General features: G+C 49.7%; 1 protein-coding gene across 1 annotated transcript; it reads left to right on the forward strand.

Moving 5' to 3' along the window:
* Positions 1-3,786: 3,786 nt before the first annotated feature.
* GBX1 (gastrulation brain homeobox 1) lies at positions 3,787-24,420 on the forward strand (the record flags this gene model as incomplete). Its single annotated transcript, XM_080936552.1, has 2 exons — positions 3,787-4,501; positions 23,870-24,420. The coding sequence occupies 2 exons, from the start codon at positions 3,787-3,789 to the stop codon at positions 24,418-24,420; spliced, it is 1,266 nt and encodes a 421-aa protein (XP_080792678.1).
* Between the last annotated feature and the right edge of the window lie 1,510 nt (positions 24,421-25,930).

A 25,930-nucleotide genomic window follows, 5' to 3' on the forward strand; every position in this document is an offset into this window, starting at 1 on the left:
CCTACATGCATGCACACTAGACTTCAAGACATTCGTGAACAATCCCCAATTGAACCCCTCACTTCCCGTGGAGTAGGAAGCACTCTTAAGCTTGGACCTCTTGCCTGAATTCAGTTCCTTTGCCCTGGGCACTTCTCCAGACTAACGCCAGGGGGCGCTGCGGCACTCCAAGACTCCCTCGCGTAACTGTAGTTGCGTTCTAGTGCCACCAGAGGGTACCCGCGGACAGAAGCCGGCGAGGCCCACAGTGGGAGGATACTCCAACCTGAGTGAGTCAGACATACATGGACCTGTTGGCTTCAGAACACTTTTATTCTTTGTGTCTAGATGTAACTGCGAGCACATGAAGGACAGGACCGAAGATGAGGACATAGGACCAAACAAAAAGGGTAGATCAAATGACTTCTCCAGTTGTAGACGTGTGTGCTTATGGGGAGATTCTCGATTGAGTCTGGTTTACTGGTCTATATACAAGAACTAGGCCAGCCAGGCCACATAGTGAGGCACTGTGTGTGTGTTTTCAAACCAGATAAGTAAATAATACATTTAAGACTCTCCAACAAAGAAGGGAAAACAAAAGTTCCTGTGCAGAGTATTTCCCGAGGTTATGTATGTACCACCAGAGTGTGCCAACTCAGAGTGCACATACAGTACCATTTTATTTTATTATTTACTTTTAGTCTTTTTAGGTTTGCTTTTATGTGTGTGAGTGTTTTGCCTACATATAGATACATGTACCATGTGCATGCCTGGTGCGCCAGGAGTTCAGATTCCCTGGAACAGATGCTATAGAAGGCTGCTGCCAAGTGTATGCAGGGAACAGAACCCATGTCCTCTGGAAGAGCAGCCACGCTCTTTAAGGGTCAAACCATCACTCTAGCTAGGAAAGATGTTCAAGGACTCAGTAACAAAGTAACCATTTTCTGCAGGTTCGGATTGATGGGGTTCTCGGCAAGAGCCTCTGTCCTTGGTCCTAAGGCGCTGCTGACTGAAGGAGGTGGGTCCCTTCCTTTGTTCCCCCGCAGGAGAACTCAGAAGGAGATAGTCTCGTACTCATGGCATCCTTGCTTTCTAACTAGTCAGATATGTTCCCTCTCTTAAATACAGGGAAGTTAAACAGAGGCCACGGCATGTGGCTCAGGGAGGACCAGGACTTCTTCCAACTCTTTTTTTTTAGTCCCGACAATGCTCCCCCATTTACAGTGTGGTCTGGGTTTCACCCCAAATGAAAGGGCAGGGATGAAAAGTGGGCTGCAGCAGTCACCCTTGAACATGGGATGCTAGCTTCTGAGCATCAAAGAGAACCAGGCACTCTATGGTCCCAGCAGGGCAAGGGGCTGATTGAAGATGAGTGGGTTACAGAGCTCAGCACAAAGCCCCAGAGGTCTTGCTTAGTTCACTTGCGAGCGAGTTGCATGCTGGGATTTATTGGTACCAAAATACAAACCTCCACCTCTTTGACCGCTTGAGCAGGGAGTCTATAGCTCTGAGCATTAGTGCTAGACAGTGCACTCTTGGCTTGAGGTAGATGACGTGCATTTTTTGAGATCAGAAGGTCTTTACCATTGAGACCCTGAGACTGCACTTGGTCCATTCTGTGCCACAGAGAATGAATGGTTGGTTTGTTTAAGTGTGCATGTACTACCAGAAACCTTGGGACAGAGACATTTCAATGTAGATCCCTTTGAGCTTTTGAAATTTTGTTCCGTGCGATGCTATTACCTATGCAAAAAATGAATGCAATTACTTTTAAAAATGGCTCTTCTCCGTGTGTCATTTGATTGGTGCGGAAGCTGTTCATACAGCCTTAATTGCAGTAATTGTAGCTCAAAGTTCCCTCCATAATTCATCAAGTCAATAAGCCTCTATTATGTATCCAACACTGTAAAGCCATCAAACCCAGTACTTGACCTCTCCCTTCTTAAGTACAATACACTTTTGAAATCTGGTCTTCATTATCAGTACCGTGGAAGGCTTGGTTAACTTAACAAAGGTTACTCAGGAGACTATCTTTAGCCAAAGACGAACTCCTGTTGTGGGCTGGAGTTCCCAGACCTTAGCTAAAGCACTTGTGTTTTCTCTAAGGCAGCCCCTCCCCAGTCTTGTCTCCTGCGTTCTCGGGAAGATGTAGAGCCCAACGTGCATCAGGATTGCACAGACATGACACCATCTTCTTTCCAGTTCTCCGATGAATTCTGAAGGCAGGACCTTCCTCCTCTTCCCCTCCCACTCCGTATGCTGGCTGACTGGCCTAGAGCTCCCTAGGTAGCTGAAGATGACCTTGAATTTCTGATCTTCCTGCTTCTGAATATCATCAACAGGAGCTACCACAAAACCAGCTACAACCTAATCCAATCCCACCTCGGGGCAACCCTACTGACATCAGCGTGACAGTAGCTCTGTTCACAGGCTAATACAATACCTCGGCTTGGGAAAAATGTCAGAGACCCCAACAGTCCCTTCGGCCCAGCTCTGCCCTCTGTGGGAGCTCTGTAGGCTTTCTTCTTTATCTAAGTAGGATCACTCGCACTCCTAAACTGCATCCTGTTGAACTTGTCTGGCTTGGCTATTGCTCCTTTTATCTGTTAGGCTCCTCCTGACCCCACCTGAATAGTTCCCTAACCCAAAGGCTTGCTCTCCATTTGCAAATTTGAGCCCCTCTTCTTGTTTGTCTCTGACCTGAGGTGCTTATGCAGCCAAAAGCCAATGACTTTTGCCTCTAGAACGACAAGTCTGCTGCTGGGAATCAGAGGAGGGGGACAGTCAAGGGGGAATGGGGGAGGTGAGCAGAGTCATCTGCAATTAGCAGATAATTAGCGCTGCTGACCCTTGGGGTTCATCAGTGCTCCTGGGGCCAGCCCCCAGCAATCAGCCAGGGCAGGTCGAGAGTGTCAGGCCCGAGAATGAATAGGGCTCATCAGACGCGCTGGAGCCAGGGAGCCAATCAGGGAAATTAATGGCGAGAGAGAGAGAGAGAGAGAGAGAGAGAGAGAGAGAGAGAGAGAGAGAGAGAGAGAGAGAGAGAGAGAGAATGGCAGGGAATAAGAAAATAGACTGGGATAGAGACTCAAAAGAGAGGAATAGGAATTTAAAAGAAGGCTAATCGGGAGGAAAGAGTGAGAGGAAGAAAAAGAATGGAAAGGTTGGGAGAGAGGTGGAGGGGGAAAGGTGAGGGAGGGGGAAGGGTAAGTACTTGGCACTGTGTAGGCACCCAGGAATTCCCGCAGAAGCCAGAAGAAGTTGGCGATGGTGGAGAGATGAGGGAGAAGGAGCGAAAGCCAGTGCTTAGAGAATCAGTCCCGGGCAGAGAGTGCGAGGGAACTGGGAAGATAGTAGGAAAGCGGTCGCCCACGAGCGGCCCCGAGCGCGCACGGGGCCCTGGGCGGAGAGCTCGCCCCCTGGCGCCCCGCGCCGCGTCCCAACTCCTAGGGATCGCCACTCCGTGCGCCCCGAGTCGCTCCTGGCGTCCCGCGCACCCCGCCCCGCCCCGCCGCGCCCCTCTCGCCCTTCGAGCCGCGCCGAGCCCGGGCCGCGTGGGCTGAGCCGGGATCAGGTCCGGGCTCGGGGAGGGGACCTGGCCAGCTGCGGCCGCCGCCTCCTCGCCCGCCGCAAACTTTCACAAAGCGGCGGGTCCGGCCTCATCAATCTGCATTAATAATAGTTGGTTGGGCCGCGGGGGGCGGGCGGGGTCCCGGGCCGGCTGGGCCACTGGGAAGGCGCGGGGCGCGGGAGCCGGGCGCGGCGGCGGGCGGAGGGAGCAAGTGAAGCGTAATTTGAGGAAGATGGATGAGTCCGGAGGGCGACACCCCCAGCCCGCCCGCTCGCCCCCTCCCTCCTTATGAGCGAGGGAGCGCGGCGCCGGAGCCACACTGCGCCGAGCCCGCGCCCCGCCGCCACCTCGGCCCGCGCGCCCGCAGCGAGCCCTGCGTGTCCGCGCGGGGCGCACGGCGGGGCCCGGGCAGCGCCATGCAGAGAGCGGCGGGCGGCGGCGCCCCCGGGAGCAGCGGCGGGAGCAGCGGCGGCCCCGGCGCCGCCTTCTCCATCGACTCGCTCATCGGGCCGCCGCCGCCGCGCTCGGGCCACCTGCTCTACACCGGCTACCCCATGTTCATGCCCTACCGGCCGCTCGTGCTGCCGCAGGCGCTGGCCCCCGCGCCGCTGCCCGCCGGCCTGCCGCCGCTGGCCCCGCTCGCCTCGTTCGCCGGCCGCCTGAGCAACACCTTCTGCGCGGGGCTGGGCCAGGCGGTGCCCTCGATGGTGGCGTTGACCACTGCGCTCCCCAGCTTCGCAGAGCCCCCCGACGCCTACTACGGGCCCCCGGAGCTCGCCGCTGCCGCCGCCGCCTCCACCGCCTCGCGGAGCAACCCGGAGCCCGCGGCCCGGCGCACGGACGGAGCGCAGGACGCCGACGAGCTGCTGCCCGCGCGCGAGAAAGTGACTGAGCCCCCGCCGCCGCCGCCGCCGCCTCCGCACTTCTCAGAGACTTTCCCGAGTCTGCCGGGTAAGTGCTGGGACCGACACGGGTTCGACGGTCAGGAAGTCCCAGACACCGGGCCGGTCCAAAACTCCCGCCATCTGCTTGGAGCCCTGGAGTGCCGGACTCCAGACCGCGGTGTTCAGTCCCGAGCATGTGCAGGTCCGGAGCGCCTGAAGCCTCCCTGGCAGCACGTTTCTTTCAGCATTATAGCCCACAGGCCTCGCCCTGTCTCTTTTTCAGAATCCCTTCGTTTTCTCCTCTCAAAGGGTTGTATTTCCGAGGGCCCCAGCGGAACCCTAGGGTGACAGCTTGTTGGGGGGCAACTGCCAGTTTAGTATGTGGGGGCACGTTCTGAATCGATCTCTCAACACCCAAACGGTGGGCATGGATGGGCTTTACAGATGCAGGGCACAAGGAAGGCCTGGAGAGCCTGCGGCTTCCCCTTAGTAGAGGTCGCTCTCGAATTCTCTTTTAAACTAGATCTAAACATTGGAGAACCAGTAGGGTGCTGGACAAGGGCTGGCAGAGTTGGGTGTGGCATAAAGACTTGGAGTTGAGAATCCTGCTAAGATTTAGCTGGGCTATCCCCGGAGGATGCCTTCTCCACAGAGGCAGGTGTCGTGCTGTGAATGAACCCTGATCAGAATCCCTTCCCTTGAAGCTCTCTTGTCCTGACCTCGGTGTCTACCCTAAAAGCCAGGAAGCTTTCTCCTGGCCAGGCAGAGCCAGGTGTGCTGAGACCAAGGCTTCTGCAATCTGGTGAGTTCTAATTAAGAAAGATATAGCCCGTGCAAGGGCGGAGAGCTTAAACTTTCGTCACACTAGGATGAGCCCACTTCTGCTCCACAATTCATGACACTTAGGTTGGGGATGGGAAGGACCAGATCTGGAGGCTGAGCATAGCAGAGGCAAGAAGAGGGTCCAAGAACCATTGGCTAGGACAGGCAAGCTCTGATGACCAAGTCCCTACCGCGAAACTGTCCTCAGCGCTGTTCACTCTTCCAGATGCCAGTGGCTGTCAAAAGGTCTATTTTTAAAATTTGGTTCTGGACATTTTGGCTGTGGGGATTCCTATGTTAATTCCTTTTCCAAACTGGTTGGTTCAAGAGGATCAGAAGTCAGGGCAGCATCTCCGTAGGAGGACCTTAAGCAGGGGAGAGCTCCTGGAGATAGGAGACAGGATCTTCCCGACCAGAGGGCAGGGCAGAGAGCAGGGCTGGATACTGAAGAGATGCTACAAGGCAGGAAGCAGCACTGGGCACACCTGAGAAAGCCCAGAGCTGGAGGGGACGTGGGAGGAACCCACAGGTGGAACAGAACGGAGAGGCTGTGCCCTTACCACGGGATAACAACCCCCCCCCCCACTGCCAGTGTCCCTCTGCCCTTTCTCTCTATAACGGATGTTCTTTTCTGAAATAAACACAGCATTGGCGATTAAACCAATTATATGGACAGAGAGGGAAAGGATAGAAGAGAAATACTGAGAAAGAACTGGGTCTGGAGAGAGCTGAGGTGGGGGTGGGGTCTGGAGATTGCCAATGGGGCTGTTTGTGGGAAGAGGAGGGCGGGGTGGGCTGAAAGAAAGGTGAGCAAGTCAGTGAAGAGAGTGTCTGAGGAAGAGAATTCTGCCATTGAGAACTGGGAGAAAGAAGCAGAGCTGAGCTTAATTGGGGGGGGGGGAGTATTATTCTCTAGATGGGATTTCAGGATTGAGGGCAGTTGGTGGCTGGAGACACAGAGAAAGTGAGGAAGAACACATTTCCTTATCTAAGAGAAATATAATAATCCGGGGTAGGGAGAGAGAGAGAGAATGTGTGTGTGTGTGTGTGTGTGTGTGTGTGTGTGTGTGTACTGTTGAGCATAGAGAAAGGGCTTTGTTGGCATTATAATGGGAAAGAGACCTGCAGTGGAGTTTTGACAGGCTCCATGCTGAAGGTCACGCCCCACCCTGGGAAGATCTCTGGCGGTGAGTGCTACAAGAATAAGGAAGGCAGGTTTCAGAGGAAACCACTGGGGGTCACAGGAGCACGGTCCTGGCCTGTGACTTCTCCCTCACTATGGCTGCCCTTTGACAACCACTCACCTGCCTTCCTAGGTGTGAGCCACTGAAATGTTAGGCATCAAATCCGTCCACTGAGGGTGGTGAGACACGGAGCCTCTATGGGTGGGCTGTCTTGGAGTCCGTGGCGTCGGGCAAGACAGTTCTCTGCTGTGTGTGGTGGATCAGGGACCTCCACCGAAAGGAGTCTGGGAGGACTGCAGCCCTTAAGGTGGGTGGCTGAAGTTACTGGTCATCCACACTTGTTGAATGGGATAGCTCGGTGTGCTGGCAGACGAACCAGCTTGGGTTACTTAAAACCCCATCTTTCAAAAGAAAAGAAGAGAAGAAAAACTTACAGTGAAGATAGGCCAGTTCGGAGAATGAAAAAGTTCTATTCTCTGGGAATCACAGAAAAATTTTTTCAATTGGTTAAGAATTATTAAAGATGTCACTCTCTGAGGACCGGGGAGGAAAAGGCCCAGAAATGCATTATAACTTGAGTGTAGGGGTGAAAGCTATGTTAGCAATGAAAAGACTACGTGAAGAAATGATGGGTAGAAAAAGCATCGAGTGTGGTAGATTCGAGAGAGTTCTAGTCTTGGGGTGTGGGGGGCAGTGAGGCTGACAGGGGCAGCCTTTTAATGAGAGTGAAATAAACAAGGGGGTTTTGAATGGGTAGTGGGGGCTAAATCTGGCTCAATAGTCAGGAGTGGTAGAATTGCTTACCTAGCACAGGGCAGGCTATTGAGTTCTGTACATACAAACACACATGCACACACACATGCACACTCACACACATGCACACTCACAAATGTACACACACATGCACACTCACACAAATGTACACACGCATGCATATTTGAACACACGTGCATACACACACATGCATACACATTACCCCACATTCACATGCCAACAAAAGAACCGAAAGTAGAGACAGCTGACTACTGGAGATATCAAGGAAGCCATATATTAATATGTGTACCTTAAAGGTTTTCACTAGTCACATTAAACAGATAAAAGAAAAGGACGCAATAGGCGATAACAATCTTATTTAATCAAATATGTCCAGAATACCACTTCAGCATTAATCCATATCACACATCCTGAGGGTCTGAAAGAATGAGCCAATGAAAGTGATGGAGGAAAGATTGGGGTGGCAGATCCTCAGCACCCCAGGAAACATGCAGAAGGTTGCAGGGAGCTCCCAAAAACAAGAGGGTCCCTCCCTCTGACTAGGAAGACCAGAGCTTGTCTTGAGAGTCTGAAGAAATGTGGGAGCTAACCTGTGTGGCAGAAACGGGAGGTCTGTGCAGCCCCCGGCTGATGACTGGAAATGATACCGTTTGCTGAGGGATGTTGGTGGGGGAGATCAGCCGCCCTTTGGGGAAAACACAGACCAAGGCTTCAAATGAGAATATCTGGAGTGTTCCTTTGGAAGATTGGACTACTTGAAGGCGTAGACAGTTAGTGGGGGTGGGTACGCCATGGATAACCATTAGATGGGTGATAAAAACATAAGGAGAGACTGACGTGAGACAGGACACCACATTGGATGCTGAACAAATTAGATTTTTTTTTTTTTTTTGAGGCTAGGAAGGTATAAAGGGTGTCAGCATGTGAGGGACCAGCCTGAGAGAGGCCAGTGTCATAAGCACCATCTTTTCAAAACTCAACAGGGAAGGATTGAAGTAGTAATGGTAATCACAAAGGAGACCAGGGAACTTCAGAGGATGTGCTAGTCAAGGGCTGATTGCTCTAAGCTGAGCACGTGATTGTAACTAGGGACCATCTTTAGATGACCATTAATTAGTTTCTGTATAGGTGCCCACTGTGACTGTCACAATAGAATATCTACCTGTGAGAGGGAAATGGTGTGCTGCAGAGCCAGGGACTTCTGTGGTTCTAAACAAGAGGGGAGGTTTTGTTTGAGGCGACAAAGACCCGGAGTATGTTTTCCTAGAACTTTTGAGAAGCTGCGCAGAGAGAGTGATTGTTCCGCTGGCTTTTTGCTTTGTTTTGTTTTTGAAAATGGTTTATCTTTCTGTTTCCCAGGCTGACCTCAGACTCACTGTGCAGCCCAGTCTGGTTTCAAACTAACAGCACTCCATCTGCCTGAGCCTCTCTCCGTGGGTTAGGACTCGGGCCGTGATCCACCGTGCTTGGCTTGCTCCATCGACTTTTCATATTTTTATTTTATCTAAATATCTAAAATATTTAAACTTTATTTGTAAGTTATGTGTGTGAGTACAGAAGTCAGAGGAGTGTTGGGTCCCCTGAGGCTGCAGTGACAGGTAGCTGTGAGACACTTGACAAGGGTGCCAAGGAGAGCAGTATGTGTTCCTAACCACTGGGCCATCTCTTCGGCTGCTTTTGTTTTTCATTTTGAGACAAGGTCTTATGTATCCTAGGCTGGCTTCAAACTCACCATGTGCAAAACGATCTTGAATTTCTTTTTTACTTCATTCTCCTGCCACCACTCCCCCTCCCCCCACCTTGAGACAGTTTCTCTTTGTAGCCCTGGCTGTCCTGGAGCTCCTTCTGTAGACCAGGCTGGTCTCAAATTCACAGAGATCTGCCTGCTTCTGCCTGCCTAGTGCTGGGATTAAAGGAGCACACACCACCACAGCCCTGTTTCTCCTCCTCTCCTTTCCTCTCCTCTTTCTCCTCCCCTCTCCTCCCCTCCCCTCCCCTCCCCTCCCCTCTCCTCCCCTCCTTCCCCTCTCTCCTCCACTCCCCTCTCCTTCCTTTCCCTCCCTCCCCTCTCCTTCCTTTCCCTCCCTCCCCTCTCTCCTCTCCTCTCCTCTCTTTTCTTCTCTTCCCAAGATAGGATGACCTGGAACCAGGCAGGCCTCAACTCACAGAGATCCCCGTGTGTCCCCGTGTGTCCCCGTGGTCAGAACTCCACTGACTTTTAAAAGAAGACAAATGAGAGACGGCATCAGCTCTTGCTGCCCAGACTGAAGCCCTGAGTTTTAATCCCTGGGACCTACATGGTGAAAGGAGAGAACCAGCTCTCAAAAGCTGTCCTTTGTCATCCTTACTCATGTACACACATGTCATCCGTGCTCATGTACACACATCATTCATGCTCATGTGCACACACGTCATCTATGCTTCTGTACACACGTCATCCATCCTCATGTACACGTCATCCATCCTCATGTGCACATGCACACACATGTCATCCATCCTCATGTACACGTCATCCATTCACATGTGCACATGCATACACATATCATTTATTCTCATGTGCATGTTATCCATGCTCCTGTACACACATGTCATCCGTGCTCATGTGCTCCTGTACACACATGTCATCCGTGCTCATGAGCACACATGTCATCCGTGCTCATGCACACAGAGACATACTAAAGAAATATTGTAATTATAAAAATCAAGAAAGACCACTGGTGCGTTAGCTCAGTGTGACTAAGAAACATTGACCTGGCAGCTCTGATGCAGGTTCCAGGGCCATGTATGTTTAAGACACTTTGGGAGAGCCACTGTCACAGAACTTCTTTAGGCTTTACTTCCCTCATCTAGATCAAAAGTTTTCATTGAGATGCTTGTGTGTGGTTTGCATGAGTGTGTATAGTACAAGTGTGTGTATGTAGTGTATGGGCGTGTGTACATGCATGGGTGGTTTTTGTTTTGTTTTGTTTTTGTTTTTTTTTTTTTTTTTTTGTCTTTGGCTGGGGTTTTTTCATTTGTCTGTTTTTGAGACAGAAACTCCTGCTGGCCTGGAACTTGCTATGTGTCCAAACTGACCTTGAACTCACTCTCTTCTGCCTGCTGTGGAGCAAGGGTGTGTGCCACACCCAGCCAATGAAGGAACCTTTGGTATTTCTAATTCCTAGAGCAAGCGTTTAAAGTAGGGATCTGAACTCCAAAGTCCTCCTGTCAGGAATCTGAGACAGGGGAGTTAAACACCATTGCTATTTGTGATTGTCGAACAAAACATCATGATTGTCTTGGCAACACAGGACGTTTATGTCACAGAAACATATTTCATGAAAGTTTACATGCTTTGGAGAGACTCTGCCTCAAACAACAACAACAAAAAAAAAACAAATTTACAACATAATAAAATAAAGTAAAACAATTTTATTTTAATTCTGGCAGCCCTGGATACTTTGGCTGGGGGAGTGGAATGGCGCTGGCGTGCCTCCGTGCGTGAACTTGTGTGGGGACAAGCAGCTTCTGTGTTGGCACACGCAGACGTGGAGGTAGATATTACAGAAGGTTAGCGAGAGAATTCCTTTCCTTTTGTTTGTTGTTCTTCCTTTTGGTTTTTAGATCGAGGACAGGGTTTCTCTGTGTAGCCCTGGCCATCCAGGAACTAACGTTGTAGAGCAGGCTGGGCTCGAACTCAGGTCTCCTGCCTCTGCCTGGGATTAAAGGTGTGTGACACCACTCCCAGTTTAGGAAGAAAGTTACTCCTCCGAGTAATGGGCAGGAAGGCTGTACTGAACAAGGGTAGGAGCCAGCCAGACTCGGAGGGAGGGGTTTCAGTTTGATGTCAGCCTGGGATGCGTGAGACCCTGTGTCAAAAGAGATGTAGGAAGAAAGGAGGGAGGAAAAGAAAAGGGGAGGTGGAGAAGAAATAATAATTATTATAATAATAGTGCCTGGGCAGGTGGTGTGTGCTTTTAATGCCAGCTCTCCAAAGGCAGAGGCAAGTGGATCCCTGTGAGTTTGAGGTTAGGCTGTTTATGTAGAAAGTCCCAGGTCATCCAGGACTATACAATGGCCTCTGTCTCAATGCTACAGATGCTGCTGATGCTGGTACTGATGGTGAGGATGATGATGATGAAAATATTTCAGATGGAAGAAGAGGGATATAATATTCTGAGCAAGTGCCTTGTGTTGAGCTAAAGACTGCTCTAAGCTGCAGGCAAGGGCTCTGCCTCAAAGGTAGTAGAAGAGTTGGATCTTTTCCATGACCTGACTTTACATTAGGGGATAGAAATCAGGTGTAAAAACAAAGAGACATATGTGGGCATGCTGAGAAAAGAATTGAGGTAGAAGCTAAACATTACTTAGAGCAGCAGTCTTCAACTTATAGGTCTTCGTCCTTTGTGGGGTTGAACAACCCTTTCTCACAGGTTACCTAAGACCACCAGAAAACACAGATATTTTACATTACTATTCACAACAGTAACAAAATTATAGTAACGAAGTAACAACAGAAGTAGCTTTATGGTGGGAGGTCACCACAGCATGAGGAACTGTATTAAAGGCTCCCAGCATTAGGAAGGTTGCAAACCATTGACTTAAGAGTGTGTGGGGCAAAGCCTGGGCTAGGTGGGGAGAAGTGACTGTGTGTGAGCTGGTGTTAGAGGTGTGCCTCGGTCTGTGTGTACAGACGAGGGGGAAGCCTGGGCTCCTGCACAGGAGGGGCTGGCAGCCCTTGTCAGACTATGAACGTGTGGGAAGAGTTACCAGCTTGGAGGAATTTAGAGGCACTCTTCACTATGGGGACTGTTTGAGAAAAGGCAGGTTAAGGTCTGAGAGGGGCTAGGAGGTTGAATTTGGGTGTCCTCAGGAGAGACCGCCCCATGCTGGCCAATGCCACAAGATAGCTAGCATCTTCACTAACCACTGGGAAAGGAGAAGAGAAGGCTCCCTGTAACAGGGAACACACGTCTGTATGTGAGTTAGACTAGGGCCGTGGGGACTGTGGCCAAGAGCAGACAGTACCATGCAAAGGACGAGACGACAGAAGCGCCTGTCACCTGGGCAGCAGCAGCAGATTTGTGAATCTCGAAATGCAGGAAAGAGAGGTCAGGATAGGGCTGTGGCAAAGCTGGGACGTCCACGAGGAGCGGAGCTGTCGGGAGAGACTGTGCAAAGCCCTGAGTGCTGGGATCCTGTGCCTTATGAACACGGACACGGAACATTGAGATGTTGGCCACATCACCTCTCTTCTTATTTATCAGTAAAACTAGGGCTTTGAATTAAGCTATTGTTAAGGTTGTTCCCAGCTGTACAAGTGTTTGGTTTTTAATGTGCTTGAGCTTTGCTTGCTTGCTTGCTTGCTTGTTTATTTGTCTGTTTATTTCAAAGATGATGCGTGTCTCACAGTTCTAGGCCGGCCCACAGCTCCTAATTCTCAATTAGCTGGGCTTAGAAGTGCGAGCCACCAAGTCTGGTTTACAATTCTGCTTGATCCTTAAGGATACCTTTACTGATGAGATATTCTTTTATTAAAGGGGGCAGGGAGGGTGGCTGGAGAGATGGCTCAGCCACTACGAACACTTGCAGCTCTTGCAGAAGACCTGGATTCAGTTTCCAGCATCCATGTGGTGGTTCTTGACTGCCTGCAACTCTTCCAGATGACCTAATGCCTCTTCTGATACCCATGGTGGGCATACGTTCGTGCATGTGTGCATGTGTGTGTGTGCGTGTGCGCGTGTGCCTGTGTGTAATATTTAATATATGTCAAAGGCACCCTGAACAAGGAGTCTGAGAATTCTGTGCTTCCCACTGTGGAGGGGCCATGAAAGAAGGCAGGGACAGGGGCTGTGTACATAGTATGGTGACATCAGGATGGGTTTAAGACTGAGTTAGTTACCGTCAGAAACGGAGGAGGTAGAGCCAGACTATGGCTGTGCAGTTGAAACCTGGGTGTGGATTTCCTGTGTACCTGCTGTGGATGGAGGAGAGCAGCAAGACCAGGAGATGCTGCCTGGGCTGTGGAGCCGGTGCCTGTCCAGTTTATTCTCTATGTCCAATAACACTGGGACCTTGTCTTTACACAGAGTGTTAGAAGGAGCAAAGGCACCAAGACAGGAGCCTGGGAATGATGGGCTCAGAGACAGTGTTGCTACTATGAGGAAGACAGCCAAGGTTAACCTGTGAAGCCCCAGCCGCCTTTACCAGGGAAATGAGGGCATGGCGTTATATCACAGTTACAAACAGGAGGACCCTTGCACTGAGTCCTGGATGTAAAGGAAGTATCATTAGAGGGCTACAGATGTAGCTCAGCCAGCAGATTGCTTGTCTGGAATGTATAAAGCCCTGAAGCAGATCCCAGGACCAGGTGTGGTGGTGCATGCCTTGAATCTAAGCACTAAGGAGGATTAGAAGTTCAAGGTGGTACTTAGTGGTAAGCTCGAGGGTTTGAGGCCAGCCTAGAACTGTATGAGAACCTGTAGTGGGTGGTGGGGGCTGCTGGAGAGGTGGCTCAGGAGTGGGTTCAGTTCCCATCACCCACATGATAGTTACAACCTTTAGTAACTGCAGTACCAGGGGATTCAATACTCTTCTGGTCTCCATGAGTACCACACATGCATGTAGTAAACAGATATTCATGGAGGTGAAACACAGAGAAATAAAAATTAATTAACTAAAAGTAAAGAATTATCGTTGTCTTAGCTCTTAGATGGTAGCTTTCTACAGCACTCTGTTGTGAGAAATTTCTTTACTGGGAGTGGCACAGAATGAGGTGCCATTGCTATTTCTGGGGTAGCGGCAGGCACAGTAATCTGAGGACTTTGTAGGAAACAGAATGGATCAGGCCGACTCTAATATGGGTTCATTTCCCTCGCTTTGTGTAGAGGGGACAGAGACAGACTTTATAGGCCAGGCTGGCCTTGAGCCATGGTCTTCCTGCCTTAGCTTCCCAAATACTGGGATTACAGATGTAAGGCACCACGACCACGTGTGTGTGTGTGTGTGTGTGTGTGTGTGTGTGTGTGTGTGTGTGGCTTTTTCTCTTCTGTAGGCTTCCTAGTTGGTCTCCCATTTTAGCCTCAAACTCTTTCCTGTGCTCCACTTGGACCTGATCTCTCCTCCTTTCCAGCCTTTCCCCTTCATCAGAATTCCTATGCTCTTAGGTGTGTGTTTCAGTTTGATGTTATTGGTTGGATGACAGTAACTCCTAGCCTGGTGGGTTACTGAGGTTTAAAGTCCAAATGAATTCCAGACTAGACGGAGTGCTGAGGAACAGCTCCAGGGCACAGGACAGGGCTGTTTCAGATGGGGTGTTGTGGGTGTGGGGCGGAGGGCTCTTTAGTCTGAAGTCTGGTTATTTGTTGCTGTTTCTTCAGAAAGCATCCCTCCTCAAACCTCATCCCCCACCCACCCTACCCCACTCCCCACCCCTTCCCCTAGACAAGTGTCTCTGTGTAGTTCTGACTGTCCTGGAACTTGCTTTGTAGACCAGGCTGGCCTCCAATTCATAAGAGATCTGCCTACCTCTGCCTCCCAAATGCTGGGATTCTTGAATGCTGCGACAGCATTTATTTAACCACGCCCCAAAAGCTGCTTGTAATAATAGCTCAACCTCAATTTTAAAAAAATTATTCATTTATCATTTTATTATATGCATGCATGCACTTGAGTGTGTGTATGTGTTCCATGTGCCATCGGATCCCCTGGAACAAGACTTGTGACATGCATGTGGCATGACCCTGTGCAGGGGTTCTCGGACCCACAGCTAGGACCTCCAGAAGATCAGCAATGATCACTGAGTCACTGTCTTAACAAACAGCCATTTGTCAATGCACAGCACCTGGGGACATCCAAAAATGCAGACGACGTTAGGTCTTCTGCCTTCCATTCCATCCGGGCTTCTTTGTGGGTCCTCACTTCTTTCTTTCCTCAAGGCACTATCTTCATCTAGAGAGAGAGGTAAAGAGGGCACAGGGTCATCAACTCTCAACTGTCACAATCTCTGCTTTAATTAAAATTTACTTTTAATTGTGTGTATGTATGTGTATGTGTGTGTGAGTTGTCTTAGTTAGGGTTTCCATGGTTGTGAAGAGACACCATGACCAAGGTAACTCTTAACTGGGGCTGGCTTACAGGTTCAGAGGTTCAGTCCGTTGTCGTCAAGTTGGGAGACAGCAGTGTTCAGGCAGACATGGTGCTTGAGGAGCTGAGTTCCACATCTTCTAGAAGAGGTTGTTTACCAGGAGAAGACTGTCTTCCAGGCAGCTAGGAGGAGGGTCTCAAAGCCCACCCCCACCACAGTGACACACTTCTTCCAACAAGGCCACACCTACTCCAACAAGGCCACACCTCCTAATAGTGCCACTCCTTGGGGCTAAGCATATTCAAACACGTCAGTCTATGGGGGCCAAACCTATTCCAACCACTACATGAGTGTACGTGGGTATGTGCCTGTGGGTATGTGCATGTGAATGCAGATGCCCATGGGGGACCTCCCTGGACCTAGCCATTGTGAGCCACCTGAAGTGGGTACTCAGAACTTAAGTTCTGCAAGAGGTACCCTTAGCCACCAAACAACTTTCCTAGGAAATCCATTTTCAAAGAAAAGGAGAGTTAACTGGTAAGATTCCATCACACGGAGCTGGAGAGATGGCTCAGTGGTTAAGAGCACTGACTGCTCTTCCAAAGGTCCTAAGTTCAAATCCCAGCAACCACATGGTGGCTCACAACCATCTGCAATAGGATCTGACGCCCTCCTCTGGTGTGTCTGAAGACAGCAACAGTGTTCTCACACACATTAAATTAATACATCTTTAAGAAGAAAAAGATTCCATCACACACCCCAAGCACAAGAATGACTTGGTGGAAATTTTGCCTTGGGAATCTTAGGAGGGCTTAGTTGCTAAAAACAATGTGATGCTGGGTGACAGGCCCACTTCTGTGGCAATTCCAAGACTCGTCTGTGTGTGCATTAGGTATGATTTGGTAATTAAACTAGAGCCTGTGTGTATGTGAAGGAAATTAGGCTTACATTTGAATTTGATAAGAGAGTTATTTAGGGCTGGAGAGGTGGCTCAGCAGTCAAGAGCACTGGCAGCTTTTCTAGAGGACCTGGCTTCAGTTTGTAGCACCCACATGGAGACTCAACTGTCTCTAACTCCAACCCCAGGGGGATCTGGTGTTCTTTCCTGGCCTCCTTTGTAAGACCCAAATTGAGTCTTATCTATTTGAGGCTCCCATGAATGAGACGAGAGATCAGGGATCGATGCAAAAGCAGGAGGTTTATATGTCCATTGCACTGGGGTGGCCTACAGCCAGAGGAGAGGCGACCCCAAAAGGCTGTTACAAGTAATTTTTATACTCTTTAGGGTACAGGTTACATCAGTAAGGTTATAATTTAAATTCATTGGCTAAGAGTATTAGCCTTTGAATCTATTGGCTAGCAAGCATGTGACAGGCCCTGGGATCAGAGGGTCAGGTGACTATCAGTCAGCACATTTTCTGTTTTTTTTTTTTTCAAGAATGTTCCTGCTCCTCCCAAGAACTATGGGTGGAGAATGGAACTTGGCCCAACCTTGACCTGAGGCAGTGGGGGTAAGTCTGGTGAAAGCCCCTATGGTCTTTCACCTTGAGCATCTCACACTTAGTACAAAGACACAGTTGCAGATAAAACAGTCACACACATAAAAATAAACAAAACACTTTACAATGATTTTCTACTGGGGCCCGAGCAACTGGGAAAGAGCTGTGACTTCAGGTGGGGTGGGGTGAAATTTGCTGGAAATTTGCTGGGATGAGATCGGGGATTTTGGAGACTGAGATGCAGGACATGGTGCAACATCCTTGGTTCTGGGACTTTAGGAAAATCATTTAATCTCTCTGCAATTCCATTTTCTTTACCTCTGTGCCAATAGAGGGGAGCGGCTGTACCTCAGCAAGTGGCTCAAGGTAAAGAAAACACACATGGGAAAGCCCAAGGTTACACAAGGGCATTCTGGGCAGTGGTCCTGAAAGGTTGCTGGTGCTGGAAAAGCATGGTGTCCTAGTTTGCTTTCTGATGTTACAATAAAACATTCTGAGCAAAAGCAGTTTGGGGGGGAGAGGGTTTATATGGCTCATATGTCCCAATCACAGTCTACCACCAGGGGAACCAGGACAAGAACTCAGTCTAGAACTGAAGCAAAGGCCACGGAGGAATGCTGCTTTACTGGCTTTACTCCTCATGGCTTGCTCAGCCTGCTGTCCAAGATCGGGTACCACTGCCTGAAGCGATCTGGGTCCTCTCAATCACTAACCAAGAAAACATCCTCAAAGACATACCCACAGGCTAATCTAATGGAGGAAGTCCCTCCATTAGATTCTCTCTTCTCAGACAATTCTAGCTTGTGTCAAGATAGAAAAACTAACTGGGACACACTGGGACACACTGGCACTCAGAACTACCCTGAGCTTGTCACAAACCTGGGAGAGGCAGGGTGGCGGTGATCTAGTGAAGATCCCATGTTTATGTGGAGCAAGGAATGTGGAGGGGTGGGAAGATGGTGCTGAGACATGAATGTTCCTTGTGACGTATCAAATTCCAAAGAGACAGTGACTTGCTGACCATCTGCAAGTCCAAGGGAAGAGCAAAGAAAGAGCTGAAAGGAGCCTGGTGAATCACAAATGGGAGACAGCCCTGGCTTCCTGGCTTGCAAAGGGAGGGGCTCAGTCATGGCATCTGGCTGGCTAGGGCTCCCACACCTTCATAGGTTCTGTGTGGCTGTTGAGTTCCTCTCTAGCCTGAGTGAGCCTTTTTTCCCATTTTTTTTTTTGAGATTATACTATAATTACACCATACCTCCCTTTCCTTTTTTCCCTCCCAACCCTCTCCTTGCTCTCTCTCACATTCTTGACCTCTTTTTTCATTACTGTTATGAATGCACACATGCACAGCCATGCATATTACTAACGACCCCTGCTTGGTCTGTGTACCATCACATGGATATATGTTTTCAGGGATCGTTACTTGTTACTGGATAACCAACTGATGTGCTCTTCTCTGGAGATTATTTCTCCCACTGTCAGTGTCCTTAGTTGCCTGTTGTCCTTTGCTTGGCCTTTACCCTCCATGGGGCTCCTCTGTCTCTGGAGCTGCTGCCCTTCCTGTGGGAAGCAGCCGCTGTCCACTTGAATACACCGTGCGTCCCGGGTACACTGTCAGGATTCAGTGTGTGGGGGGAGGGGAGCGGCTCTCTTGCATCAGCTCTCGGTGTAATTGTAGTTCAACCTGTGTGATTTCTGCTTCCCAGGACGATAACTCCATGAGGGCCGTCCCATGAACTAACCAGCCAGAGGCTCTGGACTCACAGGGAGTCCAGCACACTTGGGCACCAGTCCTAACCCTCACACACAAGGTCACACACAAGGTCAGGACCTGTCTGCCTGCTTGGTCACCTCCCTATTGCAGTTAAGTTACAAGCACTGGAAAACTTTTTTTTTTTTTTTTTTTTTTTGGTTGAAGATTTCCTCCACAGAATTATTTTCCATTATAAAATGTTAATGGGGGGGGGGCTGGAGACATGGCTCAGTGGTTAAGAGTACTAACTGCTCTTCCAGAGGTCCTGAGTTCAATTCCCAGCAACCACATGGTGGCTCACAACCATCTGTAATGGGATCTGGTGCCGTCTTCTGGTGTGTCTGAAGACAGAGACAGTGCACTCGCAAACATAAAATAAGCTAATCTTTAAAAAGAGAGATGCTAATGGGATCTGTCTAAGCCAGCTCACGTCTTTAATCCCAGCATCGGGGAGGCAGAAGCAGGCGACCTCTGTAAGCTTGAGTAAGAACCAGGACAGCCAGGGCTACTTAAAGAGACAAGACCTCCAAAAGCAAACAAGCAAAGCAACAAAACAATCAAAATAAATAATGAAAAAGACATTCAGTGTCTTGTCAACTTAGTCCATTTTCAGCTAGAAATCTACTTGTATGGATCTGACATCTGCCTAGTCCAATTTCTTTACATCAAACTTTGCAAATAAAATGTTTATCAGAAGGTTTGACAGCTAGGCACGGGGAACCCAGCCCACACATGCGATCCCTCAGGAGGTAGAAACAGGAACTGCAAGTTCAAGGCCAGCCAGGTCTCCACAGTGAGCTCCAAGCACAGAGCTGCTCTGAGAGAGACTTCATCCACCAAGCCACAGGCTTAGTACTTGGCTAGTTTTCAGTCACCAACAAAAAATGTGTTGTTTTGACTCTTTCGCCATTAATAAAAGCAGACAAATGGAACTAGCTTGCATTTTGCTTCCTTTTAAAAGCAGGGTCTTATTTTACAGTCCAGGCTGAGAGTCTCACTGTGTGTATCAGACTAACCCTGAGTTTATAAAGATCTGCCTGCCTCTGCTTCCCAAGTGTTGGGATTAAAGGCATGTATCACCATAACACCACACCCAGCTGTATTTTCTTCTTCCCTCCCCCTTCTTTCCCTCCCTCCCTTTCCTTCCTTCTTTCCTTCTTTCTTTTTTTAATTGTATATTATCTGTATTTACATTTCAGATGTTATTCCCTTCCCCAAATCCCATCTCCCCTCCCCTTCCCATTACCTCCATAAGGGTGCTCTTTCTTTTTTTAAAGATTTATCTGTTTTATTTTGTGAGTGTTTTGCCTGCATGTGTGTGCAGATACCATGTGCCTCCTTATGCCCAAGAAGCTGAAAGAGGGCATCCGATCCCCTAGAACTGGTTATGGGTGTAGGTGTGATGAACCGACTCTCCAGTGCATGCATTTCATTCTTTTTGTTATTTTGACTCTTTTTTCCCCACTTGGAGCTGAGGACTGAAGCCAGGGCCTTGTGCTTGCTAGGCAAGCGCTCTACCACTGAACTAAGTCCCCAACCCCTGCATTTCATTCTTGACTAAGCTATGTGGAAATGGTGAACTATGTGGGCTGCCTGCCTCCCTTCCAGGGTATTTAAGCAGCTCATTCATTCCTGGTTGCTGATTCTGTCCCGGTTCTCAGTGCTCCCTCTTCTGGTAGAGCAAAGAGCAAGAGACAGAAACACACACCAGTCCTGGGGGGCGGGGCGGTTCTGTTTAACACCCCATTGCCGGCTTATCTGTATCTATGAAACCCAGCCTTTTTCACTCTGTCTGGTTCACCATTTCACTTCTCTGCCGCTTCTTTTCGCTTTGGCCTCCTTTCTGCTGCCCGTGTTTCCCTTTCCCTCTCCCCTCTTATGGATTTCTCCATTGTTCCAAAAGCTGTCCTCTGAGGCCAGTGGCTGTGTGCTCCTCTCAGTTGCCCCACCCCCACCCTGATCTAGAGGTAGCTTATCAGAGTCTTCAGTGTCACGATCATAAAGGCACAGACAGAAACTCTTGCTCCTGCCACTCAGTGTCCCACCGGGATCAAGAAACAGAGAGAGGCCATGAACCCTCACTCCATGTGTGGCTTTAAAAGCGGCGCTGAGGGTGGCCTGCTTGTGTGGGCTGGAGTTTCTGGGTCTGTCTGAAGACAGAGGGATGGATGAGATTATCTCAGGAGGGCTCTGCCAGAGCGAGGAGCGGGAGCCTCCTCTCAATCATCATCAATTTAGATTTATTGGATGCCCCCCCCCGAGGGCTTGGCACTGTACTAAATGATTCTATCCTCCAAGCCTGGAAATCCAGTTTCTGCCTTTTTAACACTGTTTAAAACACTGGGCAACATTTTTTTTTTTTGTTAACATACTATGAATTGTTACAAAGTATGTTTTAAAAATCAAAACCACAGGACTTAGTAATGGCGCTGGAAATTTTCTTCAAGTCTCTTAGCAGCAGAAGATCCCCTAGTGTTCTTCTGTGTGTGGGAAGGTCTGAGGCACACTGGACAGAGGGTAGGATGATGTAAGAAGAGGAGGGGGTCCGTTCTGGTGCTGATGTGGAAAGAGTAGGTTGTCCAAGAGAAAGAGAGAGAGGGAGGGGAAGGGAGAAAGGGGAGGGGAGGGAGGGGGAAGGGAAGGGAGGGGGGTGGGGAGAGTGGGGACAGAAGACAGGAAAACTTTTAGAAGGAACCAGGTTGGTGAGGAGTGACAAGAACAGACCCAGCTCTGGGCAGAGCTAGAAGGCAGATTTGTGGGGGTTGGGTGGGGCCATGAGAGGAAGCATAACAGTGGCTTCACGGTGGCGTTTGAAGATGGGGAAGCATCACCTAGGTGAAAGAAAAAGTGAGAAAGGTTGAGATTTCCACCTGGGACTTGAGGAATCTGAGTCTGGAAATGAGAAGAATGTGAACAAGTCCCCTTAGCAAGAGGAAGGAGTGCACCCGTGTTCTGAATCGCCAACAAAAGGTTGCTTGTTTTTTATTTTATTAGTTATGTATGAGTGCAAACATGTATGTCTATGCTCCATGTGCATGCAGTACCCATGAAGACCAGAAGAGGGCACTAGATCCCATGGAACTATAGTTACAGATGGTTGTGAGCCACCTTGCGGATGGGTACTGGAACTAGAACCCTGATCCCCTGCAAGAGCAGCTAGTGCTCTTAACCACTGAGCCATCTCTCCAGCCCCCAGGCCCTAAATCTTGCCATGTCTGTGGCCAGGGCTGAGGTAAGGAAGCGTGGCTGACGAGTGAATGTGGTAAGGTTATCATCCGAGTCTGGAACATTCCTGGGGTTGGCACTTTTTCTAGACAGCGTGAAGCATCTGAATAGCAAACTGCTTATGGGAAGATAAGAGGCAGTTTGGAGCCTGGCTGGGCTGCTGCAAGCAGAGGCAGGGGCAACATGAAGATACAGTGGTGGTGGGGGAATACGGCCTCAGGCAAAGGCCTCGGTGGATCCTGAGGAAAGGGGCAGGCATGGTGGAATAGGTGTAGACCCACTGGGAGAAAACAGGTTGCTGACTACAGGCCCAGTGGGAGAGGCCGCAATAAGCCAGGCCCACCTTCACTTACACTAGTCACTGCACCCGGGGCCCAGTCTGCTTTGAGCCGTGGTCTCAGCTCTGAACGTGCCTTGGTGGTGTCAGTGTGTGATGTGGAGGTAGGGTTGCATTACTAGATTCATATCTTCACTGAACTCTCAAGTTACAGTGCCCGTGTGTTCTTCCTCCTGGCTGGTGGACTGTCTTTTGGAATTCTGTTGTTTCCGCAGGCAGAAAACAAAGGAGTTCATAAAACTCAAGCACTGACATAAACATTTAAAAGAAATTACTGTGTGTATGGGCGGGTGCAAGTTTGGTGTGTACATGGGTGTAGTGTGTGCAGGTGTTAGACTGCATGAGTTCTTGTGGCGGCTATAGGTTGCTGCCAGGATTTCTTCCCTAAAGCAGTTCTCCACCTTATTGCTGTCTTAATTACATTTTCAATTTGTGTATTTGCGTGTGTGAGTGTGTGTGTGCACGTGTGAAAGTGTTTGTGTGGCAGTGAGGATGACTTTTGAAAATTGATGTTCTCTCATTATGTGGATCTGAGGAGTGAACATAAGTCATCAGACTTGGTTGGCAGCACCCACAGTACCCCCTCTCTGGCTATCTATCTATCGATAAATTGATTGATCTATCATCTATCATCTATCAATATATCAATAATCTATTGACTATTGATCTATTGACCTACCGATGTATCTATCTATTGGAGTCAGGCTCTTTCACTGAAACTAGAGTTTATCGTTTCAGCCAGACTGGTTAATTGGTGGGCCCCAGGATCTGCCCGTTTCTGTCTTAATAAATACATCTAGGGTTACAGCATGTGTCGTCACACCTGACCAACTGTGGCTCTTTATGTGGCTGCTGCAGATCTATACTGAGCCCCTCGGGCTTACACAAGCGTTTACCTGCTGAGCCATCTCCCCAACCCTGAAAGCACTTGAAGTGCCACATGAGCAATCATGACATCAGTGGATACGATAAAGCCAGCGATAGATTAAAATGTTTATGCCCTGGGATAACAGTCACTCACTAGGAGTCAAATGTCTTCCTACATCCCCTCCTGCCTTCCCTGTGTACACCATGCTCTTATGGAGCCTCAAGAAGCTTCCACTGGTTCTGTCTAAGCAGCCTTGGCCAGGAGGGCCTGAGCAGGAAAGAAATAATAGGAAACAGCCAGGGGACGGGGGTGGGGGATGGGGTGGGGGGGAGTCGAGTGACATAAGGTGTGGCCACAGAAAAGGAGGTGGCAGTGCTTTCCCACCAGGGCGATTTAGTTAAGAGCAGAAACCAGGTAGACAAGACTAGGGACCTAGTTCTAGTGTGTCTGAGAGTCGGGTACCTCTTGCTCCTGGGGCGGCAGAGGACTCCTGGGAGATCACAAAGTGCTGCTCCTCCCAGCCAGCGCCCACATCCCTTCATCCTGGGACTACAAGGCTAGGTTTGGAAGCTTGGATAGGTACCACACTGGGTACCTGTGAGGCGGTGGGGAGCACAAAATGGGGTGGTGGGAATGTTGAGGGATCACAGTCATAACATTGCCTCCTAACTTTTCCATAGTGAAGTCTGCTGGTTAAAACCCTTTTTCCATTCTTTGTCTCTCCTACACCATTCCCCACTGTCCACTGGACGTCCATCTTGTCTCCTTCTGACCCATCTCTTCCTCTGTGTTGTTTTCTGTTGTCAATTGATCATTCCCGACCATGCTTCCACGTGCTTTTTTCAAACCACCTTCTCCTTGCCCTTCCTTCTCCATCTTTCTCTACCCACTCCCCCTCTACCCCACAGCAGAGGGGAAGGTGTACAGCTCAGATGAGGAGAAGCTGGAGCCCCCAGCAGGAGACCAAGCAGGCAGCGAACAGGAGGAAGAGGGCTCAGGCGGAGACAGCGAAGACAGCTTCCTGGACAGTTCTGCGGGGGGCCCAGGGGCTCTTCTGGGACCTAAACCGAAGCTAAAGGGAAGCCTGGGGACTGGTGCTGAGGAGAGGACACCAGTGGCCACAGGGGTCACCACGCCTGGGGGTAAAAGCCGAAGGCGGCGCACAGCCTTCACTAGCGAGCAGCTTTTGGAGCTGGAGAAGGAGTTTCACTGCAAGAAATACCTGAGTCTGACCGAGCGCTCCCAGATCGCCCACGCCCTCAAGCTCAGCGAGGTGCAGGTGAAAATCTGGTTTCAGAACCGCCGGGCCAAGTGGAAGCGCATCAAGGCTGGCAATGTGAGCAGCCGTTCTGGGGAGCCCGTGAGAAACCCCAAGATTGTAGTGCCCATACCTGTGCACGTCAACAGGTTTGCTGTGCGCAGTCAGCACCAACAGATGGAGCAGGGAGCCCGGCCATGACAAACCCTCGGGGACCGGAAGTCAAAGGATCTGCACCCGTGCCTGCCCAAGACTCACTGGGTGCTGCAGCTTAGAGGGCCCTGGTGGACCCTGCTCTGGGAGAGGCCAGCCTGTTCCCAGGACTGCAGACATGAGTGTTCGGCCTGAGACTCCTCTAGAGACCTCAGGACTAGGGGTCTCAGGGATGCAGCTTTCATTCTGATCCCAGAGAGCTCCTGGAGCGGAAGTGGGGGTATGAGACGCCCAGGGCTCAGGGTTCCTGAGGGGGCAACCGAGCGGGGAGGTCCTGGTGGTTCTAGTCTGGGGCCATAGTTCCTTATTTATTTTGTGTAAAGTTTGTATATATGGAACTATTTTGTCTTTGTCTGTATGTATCCCAAAGGGGGACTTGATTCCTTGAACCGCACACCCACTTTGTCTCATTCTACTGCTTTGCTGCTCTTTAGCATAAGGACATGAAATGGAACTGTCATGGCCAACATGGGGGGTCGTCAGCAGCTCCCTCGTTCCTCCTAAGCACCCCTTCACGATGTACTCCCACACCTGTTCCCACTGGGCTACTGTGCCCTCACTTCTGTGAACAGGCAAACTTGTCTGCTCCTGGCATCTTGTCTTTGGGAGAAGTGGCCCACTTCAGGAAGAGACGAACTTCAGTTTGCACTGCAGGGAGACCCCAATTTAGCTTGAAGAAGATGCTGTCCTGTCCATGATTAGGGCAGGACAGGAAGCTTACTCCCCCACCTGAGCTAGACAAAGATGCTTTACAGGGGCACACAGCCTCATCCCTGCCTTCCTCTGTTTTATATGCCAGGGCCTGAGGCAGAGGCCCATTGCCGTCCGTTCTTATAACTTTAGCTGTTTTCTCCTGTCCATTACATTGTGAAGTTGGGCTCCCACCAGCCTCTAGTATTACAGAAAAAGATGGATTGAAAGAAGTCACTGTCAGATAGATAGGACAAGGGTGAGTTCAGGATGCTTCTGGAAGGGTGGAGGCAGAAATTATGGGCAGATAAGGTAAACCCCACAAACCTCTCTCTAGGTATCTGGCAGCTACTGTCGTGGTAACTAGCTTTTGGGGGACCTGAATGGATTAGGGAGAAAAGAATAAAGATAAAGAAACTATGGATAACACAGTTACCACCGAGAGACGAGAAGCAATCACAACCCACTCACGTCCCTGACCCTCCTTACAGGCCACCCTTACCACTGAGTGGCAAACCAGTCAACGTCACATTCAATTATCTGTTGAATGCTTCATATGAGACCAAGATAGTCTGTTCTTGGCAGTTTGTTTCTCCCAAGCAACTCTCTAGTGAGGCTACAGACCTAGAATAGGAAGTCTCTCTCTGGTCAGGTTTGGCAATTTAACCTTGAAATGCAGTGCAGGCCTAGCTTATTCCCAGCCAGGGCTACTTCAAAGTCAACTCTGATCTACACAGGAGAAGCCAAGGTAGAAGCTAAGCATCCTCAGCAGAGCTGTTTGTTAAGGTTCTGTGAAGGGGGAAGCAGG

Source organism: Micromys minutus, assembly GCF_963924665.1.
Source record: "Micromys minutus genome assembly, chromosome: 23".
NCBI lineage: Eukaryota > Metazoa > Chordata > Mammalia > Rodentia > Muridae > Micromys > Micromys minutus.